Raw genomic sequence first — 17,969 nt, forward strand, 5'->3', positions numbered from 1 at the left:
AAATAATGAATGTTTTATCGCTATCTAACTGTCAGTTAAAAACTTCCTTGTTTTATTCTAATTTCATAATAGTGAAAAAATATGCAGGTGTCTTATCTCATAGAAAAATTATGCTTTTTGATATACTAGGAAACACTGTTTTAGAAACAGTTAATAGAACGGAAAACTATCACTAAAACTAATATTCCTATTATTATGTTACAATATTAATATTATTATGACGCTGTGATATATCATCTTTGTAACTTCTACACGTTACCGTATTGCTCACCTACGTCCTCTTCGGGAGTTGCCAGTTTAGCTAATATGGATCAGTTCTTTGGAACCATATTAACTTTATAAATATTAAATGCAAACATTATTTTAAAAAACATGTCCGTTAAAATAGGTTAAAATCCTAAATTTTTTTTATGATTATACAATTTTATAGTAAATTCATGTTTTCCTAATTTTAGCTCTTGGCAACGTCGAAATGTTTTTTTTTCAAATTTCTTTTGTCGTTGCAGATTTGATAGCCATAATATATGCAAGGTAAAAAGTAATGAGTTTCAAGGGAAAAATTAAATTAAAATTTTGCAAAGATCCTAAATTCTATTAATTAAATAAATTTAATTATATAAAATATATAAATATAAAGAGATATTTACCATTTAAAATAATAAATTTTTATCATTTAAAATAATACACATCCGTACCGTAGACTCGGAGCATTTTTATTATCCATATTTTGTAATTAGCTTAGATCATTGAAAGGCTAGAATTAGTAAACAACAACTTTGTTTGAGTAACATTTTTATTGATTCTGTGTTGTCAAGCTTACACTCATTATCAAAAGCGGAAAATTTCAGCTATATTAATGCATGTATAATATGTATATAATATATATATATATATATATATATATATATATATATATATATATATATATATATATATATATCTATAATTATATAATATATAATATGTATAATATGTATGTATATTAACACAAATATCATAAAGTTAATTTAATTTATTGATGTTAGATCTTAGATTAAAAATAAAAAGTAGAAATCGAAATATGTTATTCATAGCGCAAAAATAATATCTTTAAAGCAAAAAAAAACTAATAACATTCTTATTTCTAAAACCGCTTCTAAACAAAATGAAATACCAACACCGCAGCCAAAAGGTGATGTCATCTTGCGAAATGTCATCTTGACAATCGGCGTTGTGTTTACGTTCGGCATTTGTAAAGTTCTGTGTTTATTCATTAGTTTTTGGTTGTTTCATTTAGTTATTTTTGTGAATTGTTGCGATAGTAAAAACTATTGCCGTTTGTACCGCACCACACAACTTTTCACAAGTAAATACCGATGTTGTCACAACATCATAATAAGGCACAACCGTCGTCATAAATGTAGAATACTAAAAACTATTTGGGGAATCTATATATAAAATAAAATATTTAATTTCTATAAAAAAAAGCCTCTTTATTAGATAAGTAACATAACTCTAATGAAGTACGTTAAAAAAAACGCATAAAGAGTTCATAAACGGTAATATTATTTATAATTTAAAGCATAATTTATTAATACTAAAAATTTATCATGTAAGTATTTTTTGACTACGTTGCTGGTAAGGATGTGTCGGTGGAAACAACAATGCGATCCAGCGGCGTTGCAACGTTTTTACCTTTTTTTCTAATATTCGTTATCTACGTTCATTTAACTTTAAATGTTGACTTCTTTATTGAGTATCTTATCATATTTTATGGAAAAAATGCTTTATATTTAATTTAATTAAGGAATAGTATTGTTTTGCGTCAGTCAAAATAAGTCACAAATTTTTATAATATGTATTTTTTTACCATTTCTACATAAGCATCATTGCATCAGAGATGTTGCAAGCAAACAAACTGCCCATAGATCCACGACAATGCTAATTCTAGTCTTTCAATGTTCTAAGCTAATTAGAAAGAAAGAAACAAAGAAAATGTGCTATATTACGTAAGAATAATCTTGTGTACAAGCATCCTACAAGCTAAAAAAAAACAAAACAAAAATACAATTTCAAAAATTGACAAAACAATGAACAAAATTAAACACAAGACACAAAACTTTTTTAACATACTTGAATTAAAGATAACTAAATAAAACAATCAATTACTAAATAAAAGTAAACTTGTTGACAAAACCAGAGAAGAAAAAAAGAATAGGTTATAATATATATCCAGGTTATAATATGCCTTAGCCAATAAAAGCGTCTTTAATTCTCTTTTAAATTTCTTAACATCCGATATATGTCTAACACATAGAGGAACATGATTGTAAATTTTTTTACTTATGTAAATTAATGAGTTTTTGGTAAAGGAAGACGTAGAAATAGGTAGGGGAACATCATTTACACGACGAGTCAAGTGGCCAGTGTCAGAGGGTAGTTTGGGAATTTTGTGAATAAGAGCAGCTGTTTCTAAGATAAAAAGCGAAAAAAGAGTTAGTTTTTTCAGAAATGAAGAGGGGTTTGCAAGAAACTCTTAACTTAGCAGAACACAGGTATCTAACTGCTTTTTCTTGAATAACAAAGACAATGTTAAGTAGCCCCTTATTGGTTAAACCCCAAAAAGGCAAGCCATACCGAATATGAGATTCAATAAGTGAAAAGTACACTGAACGTGGAACCACCCCTCCCAGCACTTATTTAGCCATTCTTACTGCAAAACATCCAGAAGATAATTTCCCAGCTAAATGTAAAATATGATCTTCAAACCGAAGGCGACCATCAATGTTAATTTCTAGGAACTTGCAGCACTCATTATTCTGCAAGACGGAATTTTCGTCAAACATCAGACCCTAAACATCGCACTTAAACCCCATAATAGATGCCTTTCTTACATTAAACACGAGCCTGTTGGAAGCACACCACTCTGGTAAAATCTGAAGGTCTTCAAGGATACAAGTTTTTTACGACATTTTAATGGCTCCATAGTATGGTGGTATCATTAGCAAACTGAACCACCTTGCTCTGCAGTTTCAATAAACTCAAGTCATCCACATACAGTAAAAATAACAATGGTCCCAACACTGAACCCTGGGGAACGCCGCATTTTAGGGATCTAGAAGCAGACAAACGCCCAGACACTGTAACCTTCTGAGTACGATTTGATAGATAGGACTCAAGCCATCGCAACGCTACGCCCCTAAAACCATATTTATCGAGCTTAGATAACAGTATTCCATGATCCACACAGTCAAATGCTTTGGATAGATCACAAAACACTATCACCGCCGATGACTCTCCAGAATTCAAGGACACATAGACGCTCTCCAAAAAGCTAAAAACAGCATCATGAGTCCTTTTACCGGCTCGAAATCCAAACTGATTTGCAGACAAAATGCCATTATGATGTAAAAGGACAAAATTCTGCGTTTTGCAAGTTTTTCAACTATCTTAGAGAGGGTAGACAAAATAGAAATGGGACGGAAATTACAAGGCTGATCCAAATCTCCACCCTTATGAAGAGGGATAACCACTTCCTCTTTTAAACATGAAGGAAAAATGCCAATATGTAAAGAATTGTTTATGGCAGAAACTAAAGCATTTAAGGCTGAATCAGGCAAAAAGAGTAACCTCGAAGATATCTCATCAGCTCCAGATGATTTATGGTTTTTTAGGCGTTTGATTTCATTTTTTACTTCGGTAAGATCGACAGGATGAAAGAAAAATGAATGCTCAACCGACACTTGTTGAAGATAGTGTAAGGGATCAATGTTACTACGAATGCCTTTGAGCAAGATATTAGGTATATCACAATAATAGTCGTTTAAAATGTCAGATCTTAACTCCGGTTTAGGTACTTTTCTATGGCAATGTCTAAAATCATTAATAATCGACCAACACTCTCTTTGCCTATTTGATGACATATTTAAGCGATCCCTATAATAATTAGATTTTGCTGCTTTAATTGTCTTTCTGTACAGACTACGGTATTTCTGATGATATACAAGGATATTTTCATTTGTGGTATATTTGCACAATTTAGTCAAAAAACGGAGGTTTTTAGCTGAAATTCTAAGGCCTCTTGTAACCCATGGTTTTCGTTTCTTAGTTTTAAGCCTCATTTTAAATTAAAAATTGAAAGCACTGATTAATTTTATCTCACAGAACTTGAAAAAATAAAGTAAGTGGGTCAGAAGCCGTTTTAAGTGCATTCCAATTTCTGAAGCAACAATTCCGAAGCTGTAGCAGCAGAAAAAGCATTGAAATTTCTACTGGTGAAAATTATTCCCATATAATGAGATGAAGATAATACAGTATTATATGGCATTTTAGCAAGAATAGCTTCATGGTCGGAAATACCAAATGGGAGTACTGTGCATAAAACGTCATCAAAATTTGTACAGAAATAGTCAATTGTAGTTGCAGATGAAGAAGTTGTTCGTATGGGAGAAAGAACGTGCATTTTCAAGTCGTAAGAATTTAAAATACTTAAAAGAGAAGTACGTGGTAAGGTTTCATCAGTGTAGTTGATATTAAAGTCACCAGCCAATATAACCTTAGAGTGTGGGACAACTGAAATAAAAGAGAATCAAGTTTGTCCAAAAACATAGCAATATCTCCTGTAGGTGGCCTATAAACACAAATAATATATAAATTAAAACGCTTATAAAAATAAAGAGAGAATTCAAAAACATTCTCTAACAGAAGATTATCATACTCATCTATATTACAAAAAATCGTTTCAATTGTTTGGCTAGCCAAGATCATCGTTCCTCCATGTATAGATTGTTGACGACAAAAATTTGATATAGGAACATAATCAGATATTAAAAAACATTCACTAGGCCTCAACCAGTGCTCAGTCAGAAGTACAATATCAGGAAAATTACATGTGTCCAGGAAAAAGATGAAGCTCATCCATCTTTTTTCTCAGGGATTGTATATTAAGAATAAAGATACTTAAGCTTTTCGAAGAGCTAATTTCAATCTTACAAGTAGAATATGAACATGAATGAGATTCAACCTTCGTGGACATATCTATAAAAAAGAAGAATTCAATTCACGATCAGTAATCAGTTCAGGCTCATTAATTTGATGATTCAAAGACAATTTATTCGATGAAATATTAATTTTAAAATATTTGAAAATATGTGCATGTAATAATGATGCCAAGTCTGAACCAAAGTTACTGGCGTGATTAGACTCTAAAATCCCATACAGATTAATATTATTTGCATGAACAGTACGATAATGGGCCTTATTACTATTATAGATAACATTATGGTTTAAATAGGTATAAGAGGGCTTGTCATCACTAAAGTGTTTGTATCAACATGATTTTGAATTAAATTTTTTAAAACATCAGATGAAAAACAAATTCCATTTAACATTATTATAAAAAAATCTTCTTTCGTAAAGTCCTTAACTAAATTTGATGCTGTCCTAATCACTTCACTGCTTGAACTGCCCGGCTTCAGGAAACACTGGACCTTGTAGTAAGCTTCAAACTTTAAACGTAAATGTTTTAGGAACACTCTGCTACAATTTCCACCAACAAAGAGAAGCCGAGGTCGACTATCGTCAAGTGTATTTGGCCTAGTTGGTAGCTGTGTTGGAGAATTAATAACAACAGATTTAGATATCTGTAACTGTTCCTTCAATGCACAAATGTCGGAATAACAGGTATCTTTTTCAACTTCCAACAACTTTACGGAGTCTAACATCTTCTTATTTAAGTTAGTTAAGTCGTTTACGTCTTTTTGTAGCAAGTTTATTTCAGTCTTATAGGGTGAAGAATTTTCTAATGTTTTTGTCGTTAGAATTAATTAGCAATCGTATTTTTTGTTGACAAAAGAAACATATAAATATAAAAATAGCGGTACTTATTTTCTAATGTTTTTGTCGTTACAATTAATTAGCAATCGTATTTTTTGTTGACAAAAGAAACATATAAACATAAAAATAGCGGTAGGAGACTAACATTGATAATACGAACGGCTGGTAAACTGTGACGGCTAACAATTCCGCCAATACGCAATTACTCAATTTTTTTTATAACAAAGGAAATACAGCATAACAATCAAAACAATCAACAACAAACATGCAGTTTTACCTTTTTCTTAGCTTCCAGAAAAGTAAATCTCGGATTTAACAAATTTAAACCTGAAATCTTTTATAATATACCTTCTTACTCCATTTAGATAACTAACACAACCACCGATGATCCAAACCATAATGCTAAACTATTAGGGATATAAAGAATTTGTAAATAAATTATACTTTGCTTCGTTAAACTATTGGTGAAAATGGTATTCTCCGGTTAAGGGACCGCACACCAACATTTAAATTGACTTTAAAGGTGAGACCTACCGAAGATAAGGCAATGCTGAGAATTGAGTTGTAAATCCGAGGCGAGCGGCGCTAAAATTTATTTACCGAGAAACCATGTCACCCAATCAGCGGGTTCTCTTTGATGTCACACTTTCCAAGAATCGGGTTTTCTCTTTTATTTTTAATAAGGGAATTTTTGAGCAAGGAATACTTATATAAGTTGACCATATTAGTGCGGATGGATATCGTTGTCTTTAATTTTTACATTAGTGTGTTAATTAAAGAAGTATTTAATTTATTTTATGAAGTACTACACTATAATATATTCCAAGAACTTTATCAAACATCATGTACGCCCAGCAATCTCTTCAGAGGGTTTAAATAAAGAAGGGCTAAGATGATAATGTATTGAGCTAGTAAAAACTTGTATCAGGTCATAATGTACTTTTAACGTAAAGAGATATTGGGCTATATTGATTACACTATTAACTTTAAGTAGATATACTTTGGAAAAAACTGGAAGAAACAATATAAGAAAATTGAAGCTCTAGGACTAAAAGAGCAGATATTTGGAAAGATTAATATTAATATAAAACACATTGCATAAATAAAAAGAAAAGATAAGAACAATTTACAAATCAAAAGCCCAAAACTAAATTCACAGCTGGGTAAAATATATAGTATAATTATCTTTTCAATACTTACTATTTGCTTACCTAATACTCATTCTTTTAACAGGATCTTTTAACCAATCATCAACGCTCTTATTAAAAGACATTAACTTTAAGTAATATTTTATTTCGCTAAGTAACTTATTGTAAACCTTTGGGGCATAATATTTGAAATGCCTCTCATCCGTAGATTTTTCTAATTTTGGTAAAATGTTATACAGAAAATAAAAATAGAGCAATATAGCCTCAAGTCAAGTACTTTTGAATCTGTACAAGGTTAACCTGTTCAGTATAATGTGATGCTCAAGAGGTTCGCCACTTATCTAAAATAAAATACATAAATGAATTAATTGCATCTTACCTTAAAACCACCTATTTTTATAGCGATCATTTCACTGAAAATTGCCCATTTACCTCGAAAAGATAATAGGCTTCGAAAAAGAAAAAAAGTACTTCAGATTCGGCTACTTATTAGATGTATATTATTTTCAGTTGATCGAGATGTCTTCATTCTCTTTAAGAAATCAAATATTTGCGGAAATTCTTATGCTAAGAAAATTATAGGCAATTGGATCGTGATAATAATATTTATAATATAATCAGGCCATATTTTGGAACATTTACAAATAGAGTAAGGTTTGTACATAGAAAAAAAAATACTAGCGCACAATTTTGGCTGTTTTTTTATAAAATTTAGCATAATTTCTGCTTATTCCTCAATTTTATGTCAAATTATTATTAACTTGACAGATTACAAAAAATGCTTGGCTGTAGTTAGGGGTCTGACATCTATAGACAGTTGATTTACCAGATTTTTGATTGCCTGATAAAAAAAGGATAATGTTGTTTGTGTCCTGTTGCTTCTTTTCAATTCCCAGATTGCAGAAAGCTGCTTTTTAAAATTAAGAAAATTTGTGACAGAGCAGAAAAGTGAAGAAGAAGAATAACATTTTCAGTCAATTCAATATTTGGGACACATCAATCATTAACTTCAATTAAGAAAACTTTAAAGAATTTTGTAAAAAGTAAACTGTTCGCTATTTTAGTTGTAGATGATATGCCATAACGTTCTTGGATTTTCACTTGCCGAGTATAGTACAAAATATTACACTGATAATGATTCATATAAACAGCTTATAAAAGTTAACACTTTAACTGCCACAATACAATTTTTTTTTACCCCACGAGCCAAAAGCTATTTTTTATTTGTTTCACTTCCAAAATAATAAATGACGAAAATTGCACAGTAGGCCACCTGAATCATACTTGATTCAAAACAAAACTAGCCCATTCTTATTGTTTGTCATCATTTATGTGTGATGAGTCAAACAGTAAAGAACTAAAAACTTGTGTTTTGAAAACGTGTGTATTTTGAAAAAAGTGCGTTTTGATATTTGTTCATTAGCGGTCTTTATTATTGACTAAGGTAAGATTTTATCGCAAATCGTGCTTTCCAAGCTAATTTTAGATTTTTTTTTTGAAAAGATGGATAGTTATTTTAAAGAACAGCAGCGTCTTTTTAAAAGCTGATGAACGAGATATTTACTGATAAAGAGCCCGATCCTTTCCCTTCGACCCTTCGACCTTTCCAAAACAATAAACATGCGCACTTTATTAGGATTTCCAGATGTTGGTGGAAAAGGTTCCAGTACGCAACTTTTTAATAGAGCTGATGATCCACCATTTTTCCAAAACGTAAATAAAAATGACGCAATTTCGAAGACCATAGAGGCAGTTATTCAGCAGTTTCAGTTAGATAGTTCAGATGATGAGGAACTTGTTCCAAGATTAATGTGGCAAGAAGTGACTGGACAATACCTAAAGAACTTTCCAGTTGACAATCCTGAAAATGGTATTGTAAATCACTTATTCCAACACATTGATAAGCCTCCTGTTTTTTTTTTCAAGCTGATGGTGGATGACAATGTTGTAAGTAACAGTGTGATGGAAACTAATCGTTTCGCTGCGCAGAAAAAAGAATCAACACTTTTAAAATGGTCCCGTATAAATAAATGGAAAGATACTAATCCTGAAGAGATTATAACTTTTATCGGTCTTCAAATTTGGATGGGCTTACTTCGTGCACCTAAATTGGCAGACTATTGGTCCAAAAAGAAAATTTATGTAAACCAAATTTCAAATGTGATGTCACGCAATAGGTTTAGTTGTTGTTGGCAAATTGGCATTTTCAAGATAATGAAAATGCTGATAGTTCTAATAGATTATACAAACTTGGACCCCTTTTGGATCAGCTGAAAGGGAATTTTCAAAAGTTCTATATTCCCAAAGAGCAAATATGCGTTGACGAAATGCTTGTCCCTTTTCGTGAAAGGCTGGCTTTCATGCAGTACATCAAGAATAAATGGCATAGGTTCGGCGTGAAGTTATACAAATTATGTCTTGAAGGAGGATATACTTATGATCTGAAAATATATTATGGCAAGGAAAAAATAGATGGATCAATCATGCTAACTAACGTTGTTATGAACCTTTGCGAACCACTTTTGGACTGTGAGCAATGCATTTACGTAAATAACTACTACACAAGTATGGAGCTGGCTGACAAGTTACTAGAAAGAGAAACTCATTTAGTAGGTACGCTTAGAAAAAATCGTAAAAATAATCCAAAAGATCTTATAAAAAAAAGCTAAAGAAAGGCGAAGCATATAGTCAAAAGAGTAATACAGGAGTTGTAAATACAAAATGGCAAGATAAACGGAATGTCCTTACTTTATCTACCAAGCATACTGGTCAAATGAATAAAGTACCAACACGGCGTAATGCGTGCATTTATTATATAATGGGGTAAACTAAAATGTTATCTGAATATTTTCATATCAACATATGATGAGATTCCTATAGCAAGTGATTTTTTAAAGATCAAAAGAGATGTAAAACACTTGTTATAGTCAGGATTTCTTTAGATCAAAAACAAGGCTTTATCTAATTATATTTATAATATTTATTTTTTCGTCATTATATTCTAGATCCTGCTTACAGGAAACAAGGAATATTCAGAAACTAAAATCTCAATTTCTCTAAACTATTGAACCCTCTACTACAGTGGGTAAAATCAAATGCTGGTAATGATAAATTGACTTAACAGCGAAGACAGAGTCTATACGAGTATATGCGTTTATGTTTCATTATTAACTAAAATCTCATTATTTTATTTTTCTTGGCTTGTCCACATTTTATTGTCGAATGCACCTTAGCCTATGATAAACTTATTATGATATCCTTATAGAGACTTACTAATAGATCTCTTGCCCTATTTTTTGTTCCAAAAATTGCAGCTCTCATACCTTCGTTGATCTTTGATCCATTTGTGTACCAAATTAGGTTCCCACAAATCTTAATATAGCTGTCGGTTCACTTTTTTCTGCTAAAGGTGAACATAAAAATCATATGAACCGACGTGATTTTAATGTTTCTGATTTATGCTCATAAATTTTCTGCATTTTTTGATATTTGTCAAATCGCGTTGGCTGTAGTTTGTGCAGACCTATGATTGGAATCTTTGGTGTGACATTTAAGTCACGAGACATTTAAGTTTTATCACGAACCAAAACTCTTTATTTTACTCTCGACTCGTATTTTGCTAACGATGTTAGCATCTTCGGGAGAAGATTAAAACTCAAAATAACTTCCGTCTCATATTTGTAAATTATTACCTGGTTTCTTCCCAAATAGAATAGAACGCAGTTGTTTAATTATGCCACTGAAGAGTACTAGTGGACTGCACTTACTTTTTATGTTCATCGAAGGACTCCAGCTAATATAGTGCTGAACTAACTAACTTAATAAATGAGACAAACTTGTACAATACAAAATGTGCTTATTTATTAGATAAGCACATTTGTATTTTAGATCAGAAAGATAGGAAAATGGAATAGCTATTCATTAAGGCACTTGCAAACTATGGATTGTCTTTGCTGTCTTCCTGTATACTTAATTTAACCTTATTTACACTCACTTTGCTTCTTAGCAGGTGGTAACTTATTTCTTCGTAATTAGTAACAATGGTACTTTCAGACTCTAATCACAATAGGTTAAGTACTTTAACCTATTGCATCAATACGTGATGACCGGACTCATAACTAGCGACAATAATATAGGTATCTAAAGGTGTAAAAAGAGAGAGACAAATAGTTCGTCTTGGGTATTAGGGGTAATACGAAATATAGGGAAAACTCCGTGAGCAACTTCTCACTGCGATCGCAACTACGACTCGCGACTCGACAACTTCTCGATGACAGTGTCTCAACTTGACTGTGATAGTAACTAAACGCAACTATGTAAACTAAGGACAGGATTCTCCTTAATATGTAAACTAAACTTTGACTGTGTGACTTTTTACCAGCTTGCTTTACTTAGTGGGTATAAAAGTGCTCAATAAGTGCATATTTCATCAAAAAGGAATGTGAAAAAGAGCTTAAGACCTAAAAGCCTGATAGCTTCCGGGCAATTTATGGGTTATATTTACAGTCTTAGCTTTTAAAAGTAACTACTTCAAATAGAGCTTTCTAGGGATCGATGATGTCCTTAAAATTGTGAACATAAAGCAAATAGAAATAATTACAACTTAATTACAGAAAAGGGTATTGTTGGGTTATTTCCCAACACCAGCAGTTTATCATAATGTTGTACAGAAAGATAGAATCTTGGCCGTGCTTTCTAATCTATTTGTAGGTAAAGTCCAGTGCAACGATATATTAGAATGGTCACCCGTCAAAACACCATCATTCCACCTGCCAAACAATGTAAATAGAAGGTGGATGACATTGTTTGGCAGGTGGAATGCTATCGTTGAACTGGACTTTATGCATGTCGTTATATTAACTCTAATTGCAGCTTGCAATACAGATTCAAATGATGTGTTGTCAAGCGGGTCCAGAAAGACGGCTAGCGTTGGATACAAGGCTGTCTCTGCTAATCGTCATCAATCAACACTCAATCCCTAAATATTTTATTAGCATATACTCTAGTATTTTTAAAGTTATAATTTTTTTAGGTTTGGGCTTATTAAATAATTGCTCGAATAATATCGTCAGAGCGAACAGATTTATTAGCCTCGAATATGTTTATGTTAATATTTTTTCCGATAGGAGATTACTCCCGAATTCAAATTAAAGCTTATCTGCTGTTCCCTAGCAATGATCCTTTAGAGCCTAGCATACTCTCGGGCACTTGAAGCACCATGAAGCCTTTCTTTTTTTTATTTGGGTTATGGATTCTGATAAGTGTTCTATTTGTCTTCCACCTATCATAATTGTTCAATAAATTCAATTTTGACCCGCCGATGGCCATTAATATTAAAACACATATATCTATGTTGTAAGCAATATGTTTCCATGGACTAGACTATTCTTTAACAAAGATGTTTTTGTATTGTCACCACTTTATGTCACAAAAGGAAGCATTTTGGCTTGATTTAAAATAAGTTATATGCTATTATACATTGAAATAAAGACTTCTGGTTTAATTGTCCTCCCTTATATTTGATTAATATTACTTTAATATCATTGAGATTCTTGGATTAGTTCTGTCCCTGAGTCCTTGCAACTTCGCAATAGTTTAATAGTTATTAAATTAATGTCAAAGGATTATACGTGTTTCGTCCATACTAGGCATCATCAGATCCTCTTAAGTATTCACTAATAAAAAAAATGAAAAAAAAAAAGCAGAGAACAACACTACATGATACAAGGCAAGGGTAGAAATTAAGTTCAAATAGATAAAATTGGATGGAGATTAGTAACTACATAATAAAATTATATTATGCAGCAAAAGAAAATTATATTGTAGAGCGAAAAATGCAATGCATTTTTCGCCTAGGAAAGGAGCATGGCCAAACAAATCTTATACACCAACTAAACTATATAATTGACTATAAGGGATAGGATTATTATCCCAGTTAAAAAAGTTTTTTCATTTTCAAATATTGCGCCAACTTTCGTATGAATCTAATTTTCTATTGTTAATTTCTGGTTTATGTAATTTTAATGTCTATCCCTATAAATTGCCCAAAAAGTGTTTAAATCATGTTTAGCTAAGCTTAACTTTAAGTCTTCCATATTTCACATGAGCTTCATGTTCTTTAAATCTGACATTAGTTGATCTTCTGGTTTGTCCTATGTACTTTTTATGACAATCGTGGCAATTAACCTCATATATTCCGGACTTTTCATTGGTCTTTATTGTATCCTTTGGGTTGCCCAAAAGATTTCTTAATTTTGCCGAACTTTAATACCTCTTTGAAAACCCTATCAAAGCCTCTCGTCAAGATAAGATCATATGATATTGCAACGAAAGTTTGCTTATTTTCATCTTTTTGAAATGTGATAGTTCTTAACATGATGGAGTTCTTAAGATTTTTTTGAAGCTTAGGCCTTTGTCTTATTTACCGAAGCAATTTTTGTAATTTTTGCTTTTTTTAATTAAATTTATTATTACTTAGAAAAAATGAGACCAGACGATGTACCGAGAAATGCATGCTAGCGATTTTAAGTAAAAAACAATCGTTTGAGTCACTAGTTGTGTATTTAAAAGTCTTTGTTTCTTTTCTAAATAATATCAAATTCTAACTGAATATTAGTTGTTCTACAAAGTTATCAATATTGCATTGGCTGTTGTCGAACACGGGAAACACATTATCAACATATCTTAACCAAGCTCGTAGAAAGTATTCGAATGCATTGTTTGCATTTAACTCAAAACGGTTCAGGAAGAGCTCTAGAGGTAAGTACTCATGGCTTTAACTTCCAGTGGTTCATAGTACGAATTGTTATATTGAAAAATATTTTGCGATATGTAAAGTTTTGTTAATTAAATAATTTCTTATATATTAATAAAATTATTACTTTCCAAAAGTTCAATCAGATATTCCAAAGTTTCTGGTATAGAAATGCTTGGCAGCAGAAGATACATCGAAAAAATTACGGTTATATCCTCATTACATTGCTGTTCATTCTTCGTATTTGAGGCTTATACACTGCATTGCGAATAGTATTGGGAACGCCTACCGTTGGCGTACTAGTTCTTCTTCGAAGAATCATCTAATCTGCATATACAGGGTGGCATGGCGTGGCGGGGCGCTCCTGAATTTATTGCCACAATAAACGACCGTGGCCACACCGATGATATTCTCATTATGAACACCGATGCCTGTCCACAAGCGCAATATTTAAAGCTGATAAAGAGGCGTGAGAAAAAAATGATATTGGATATTTTACATACAGTCATTCTATGTATCCTTAGTTTATACCTTATTTGGGATGGTTGTTGTCATTTAAATTTATTACGGTCGATCGAAAGGCTAAATTATCGAGTGGTTTAACTGGGTGACCAGGAAAGCCGGTGGGAAAAAATGTTGAGTTATGTTTTTTTAACCTGGTAAAAATAAATTGTGTGTTATATGTATTGGATCGTGTTTATTTGTTTCAAATTCCGATTATACATTTTTATAATAAATCAGTTTTCTGTTACTGTTTTTATTTAACAATAAGAAGCTCTGGCATTTAAAATCAAGTACAATATAATATATGACATAGTGTACTAAATAAAATATATAAAAATATTATTCTACAAAGGCATTCATTAAGAAATATATAATAGAAACTCAAAATTAACAGCGAATTAATTTTTAACTCAAACCGTATTGTCTATTTCGGGATCCAACAATACGAAAGAATAATAGATTAGTAATAATCATCGCCAAATCTAGCGAAGTCCCATGGAAATTCAAAAAATTGCAAGCCTAAACATGTTCTAAGACATAATCGATAATTTTAGGGAATTAAAGACTATTGCATTGTCAATATTATGGTAAAAATAATGGTATCGATGAGCGGTCGCCTTCGATGGTATGATAAATATTTTCCGTTTTAATTTTTTATAGATTAAGAAAAATAGTATGGGCATGCCTTATTTTGCTATGTTACTGGACGCTGCAGTGTTTAATCTTGAAAAGCGCTATTATTTTCCTAACTTATTATGGCTTTTTATACTTATTTCAAAAGAATCTAAATTAGTAAATGGTTTTAAGGAGAGATTATTTAATGGTTTTAAAAATAGATCTATTTCTTGCAGAAAAAAAATTATAAATGTGGTTTTAAAAATTATAAATCCTTTTATTTTTCAAGATTGTCCTAAATACCACACTAAAGTGCAAAAACTTTCTATCAAAAAAAAAATGTCCAGGAGCAAGAATGACTGAAAGAAATAGTATTTAGTGCACTAGAAGTGGATTTAATACGATCAAGTAGAAGTGTTAGAAAGGAACTGGGTATGAACCATAAGCCAAAGACCAGCGGCAAAGAATGGAACTATGTGCAACCATGATGGAAAAAGCAAATAAAAATTAAAATTCTTTGCGAAATATTCTATTCTTAGATTAATCTTCTTTTTCAATACATGGGATTCGTGATATTAAATGGCCTCTTAAATCACCAGATTTGTCCCCAAATAGCTTTTATCTTTAGGGTTATCTTCAGGATATGATGTTTAACCCAGATATTGGCACTGTTCTTTTAAAAGCCCATACCTGCCATTTTGCCAAAAAAAATTTTTTTTCACTTATTATTTTAGAAGATAAGAAGTACACCCCTGGCCATAAAAATTAAATAGAAAATTATTAAATTTCGTCAGTCATTTGCGAGAAATTAGGTGTTCTTTTAAAAGGACAGTGGCATAATGCACTACTATATAATCTCGTAAATATTTTGTTCATGGTTTACCTAGTTAAAAAAATATGACCATAAGTAAGTATATTTATTTTATTAGAAATCTTAACACAAAACTTAACTCCTGCTAAAACTTATTTTAACAAAAAAATATCCCCGTAACACACTAATAAATAGCTCTTAGAACAAAAAAAACTTCAAATAAACTCTTCTTTTGTGTGATATTGCTCGAAACAATCCTTGGGATGTAAGGCTACTTTACACTTTTTACAAAAAAGTTGCTTTTTTTGTGACACAAAGCACAGCGAGTTTGCTTTTCTTGGTAAGCAACCAGATGATCCACTGAAAAAGCATGTACTTCTTTTGGAAGTTTACTTGTCCTTCCTGCCGATTTCTTTTTGAATGATTCCAGTATTCCCATCGTAATGGACCGTCTGAAACTAAGATGATCCATTTTTCCATCATTGAATTTGTGAAGACGCTACGAGTTTTGTAGAGCTATATCAACAAAATGACTAAAAAGGGGGAAGTACTATTTTTTGCCTCGAATGCATGTTCTGTATAAACTTATGATTTGGTCTGCCCTGTCTACTCCGCCCATGTTTTCGTTATATATTTTGATAATATGCGGCTGTGGGACGAGAATCACCTTGTTATCTTTCTTAGAAAATCTTTTGACTTGTATAGTTGGAAAAACCATAGAATAATTGGAAGCGATGTTGACAATACTATTGTCATGCCACTTGCAGACCACAATTTCATTCTCTTCTGTTGTAGCATAGTCAAAATTACCACGTGGTTGTTTCTTTATTTCACCGGCTGTCACTATTGGGCAATTTTTTGATAAACGATTTTCCCGAATTATTCTAGTACCTTTTACGCCTCTAGATTTTAATTCAGAAAGCAGCGGCAACGACGTAAGTAAATTGTCAAAAAAGATGTGGTAATTCATGTCTTTTTGAGAGGCCTTTAAAGCATCTACGAACTCAAGGACAATACTTGCGCCCATTTCTAAAGGCTTATATTCATCTGACAGTTTAGTATTTGAACCTTGATATGGCTCAAACCACTCAATATATCCTAATCTGTTGGTTCCAGTCCATATTTTATATCCCCAGCGAATGGGTTTCCCACGAATGAATTGTTTCGTTGGATGTCTTCCGTAGTAGGGCACCATCGACTCGTCTACACTGTTATGCTCGGCTGGAGGGGCCATATCCATAAACTTTTTATTCAAAAGATTTATCATCGGACGAAGTTTTCGAAATCTGTCATCAGGCACAAGATTAGCATTGTCGCAACAATGTAGATTTTGCATTATATGACGATATCGGTTTCTCGACATTGAATTAGTGACCAAGCTATTGTTAGTATCAGGAGAATTTTTTCAGTACATTTCCCGACGCGAAAGACAATTGTAGCCACTTAGTAACAATATTCCAATAAAACAACGCATTTCATCGTTTGTTACCTCAGCATTACGATTATTACTACTGGCGTACAAATTTGTGTAAGTAACCAGCAAGTTTATCATTTCATCGTCAAAAAATAAAAAGAACGTGTCCACTGGCAACTGTTGTTGTTTTTGCATACAAACAGCCTCCCAAGTAGTTAAATCAGAAGTGATGTCATTTTTGGTCCACGAAAATTTATTTTTTGCTTTCGCTGGCTTGGACATTTTTTTTTTCTTTTTACAAGACGAGGTAATGGTAAACTATCTTCACTATCGGAGTCGGATGTACTCTCAGGATCAACAATTTTAAAATTTACCTCAGCATTATCTCCAAGCTGTCCTCCAGGTAGGTTATTTATGTCCACGTTACCTTCATCGCCACTGTCTTCATCTGTTATATCATCGTTTTCAGGTGGGAAAATCACTATTTCAGTGGGAACTGCGTCATCACCAAGTTCCAACTCCTCTGCCTCAGCTAAGAGTTCGTTGAGAGTCAAAGGTCTTTTCCAGTAATAACTAAAAAAAACAAATCTTTTTAATGCCAACAGACATAAAATAGCCAAACATTTAGGCAACACAGATGATTTGAGCATTATTCGAAATTATATTATTTTTTTATCGAGCTATAACAATATTTATTTGGTCAAATTTGGCAGTGGATTTTTCCACTGGGCTTTTAAAAGAACACACATACAATCACTAACCTAACATAAAAACCATAAATTATATCGATGTCATATTTATTGTTGAAGAGATACCCATTGTTTGTTTATACAATTTTATAAATTATAATTTTATTTTACAAGTATTTTAAAATATAACTTACCCGGAAAAATTTGTGTCTTGTTGCAT

General features: G+C 31.9%; 1 protein-coding gene across 1 annotated transcript; it reads right to left on the reverse strand.

Moving 5' to 3' along the window:
- Positions 1 to 16,196: 16,196 nt before the first annotated feature.
- On the reverse strand, positions 16,197 to 17,969 carry LOC126740700 (piggyBac transposable element-derived protein 3-like). Its single transcript, XM_050446826.1, has 3 exons — positions 17,944 to 17,969; positions 17,435 to 17,633; positions 16,197 to 16,889 (listed from the first exon to the last, which is right to left on the reverse strand). Exons 1-3 carry the CDS (start codon positions 17,967 to 17,969, stop codon positions 16,197 to 16,199), a joined length of 918 nt encoding a protein of 305 aa, XP_050302783.1.

Source organism: Anthonomus grandis, chromosome 9, assembly GCF_022605725.1.
Source record: "Anthonomus grandis grandis chromosome 9, icAntGran1.3, whole genome shotgun sequence".
In the NCBI taxonomy this organism is placed as follows: Eukaryota; Metazoa; Arthropoda; class Insecta; order Coleoptera; family Curculionidae; genus Anthonomus; species Anthonomus grandis.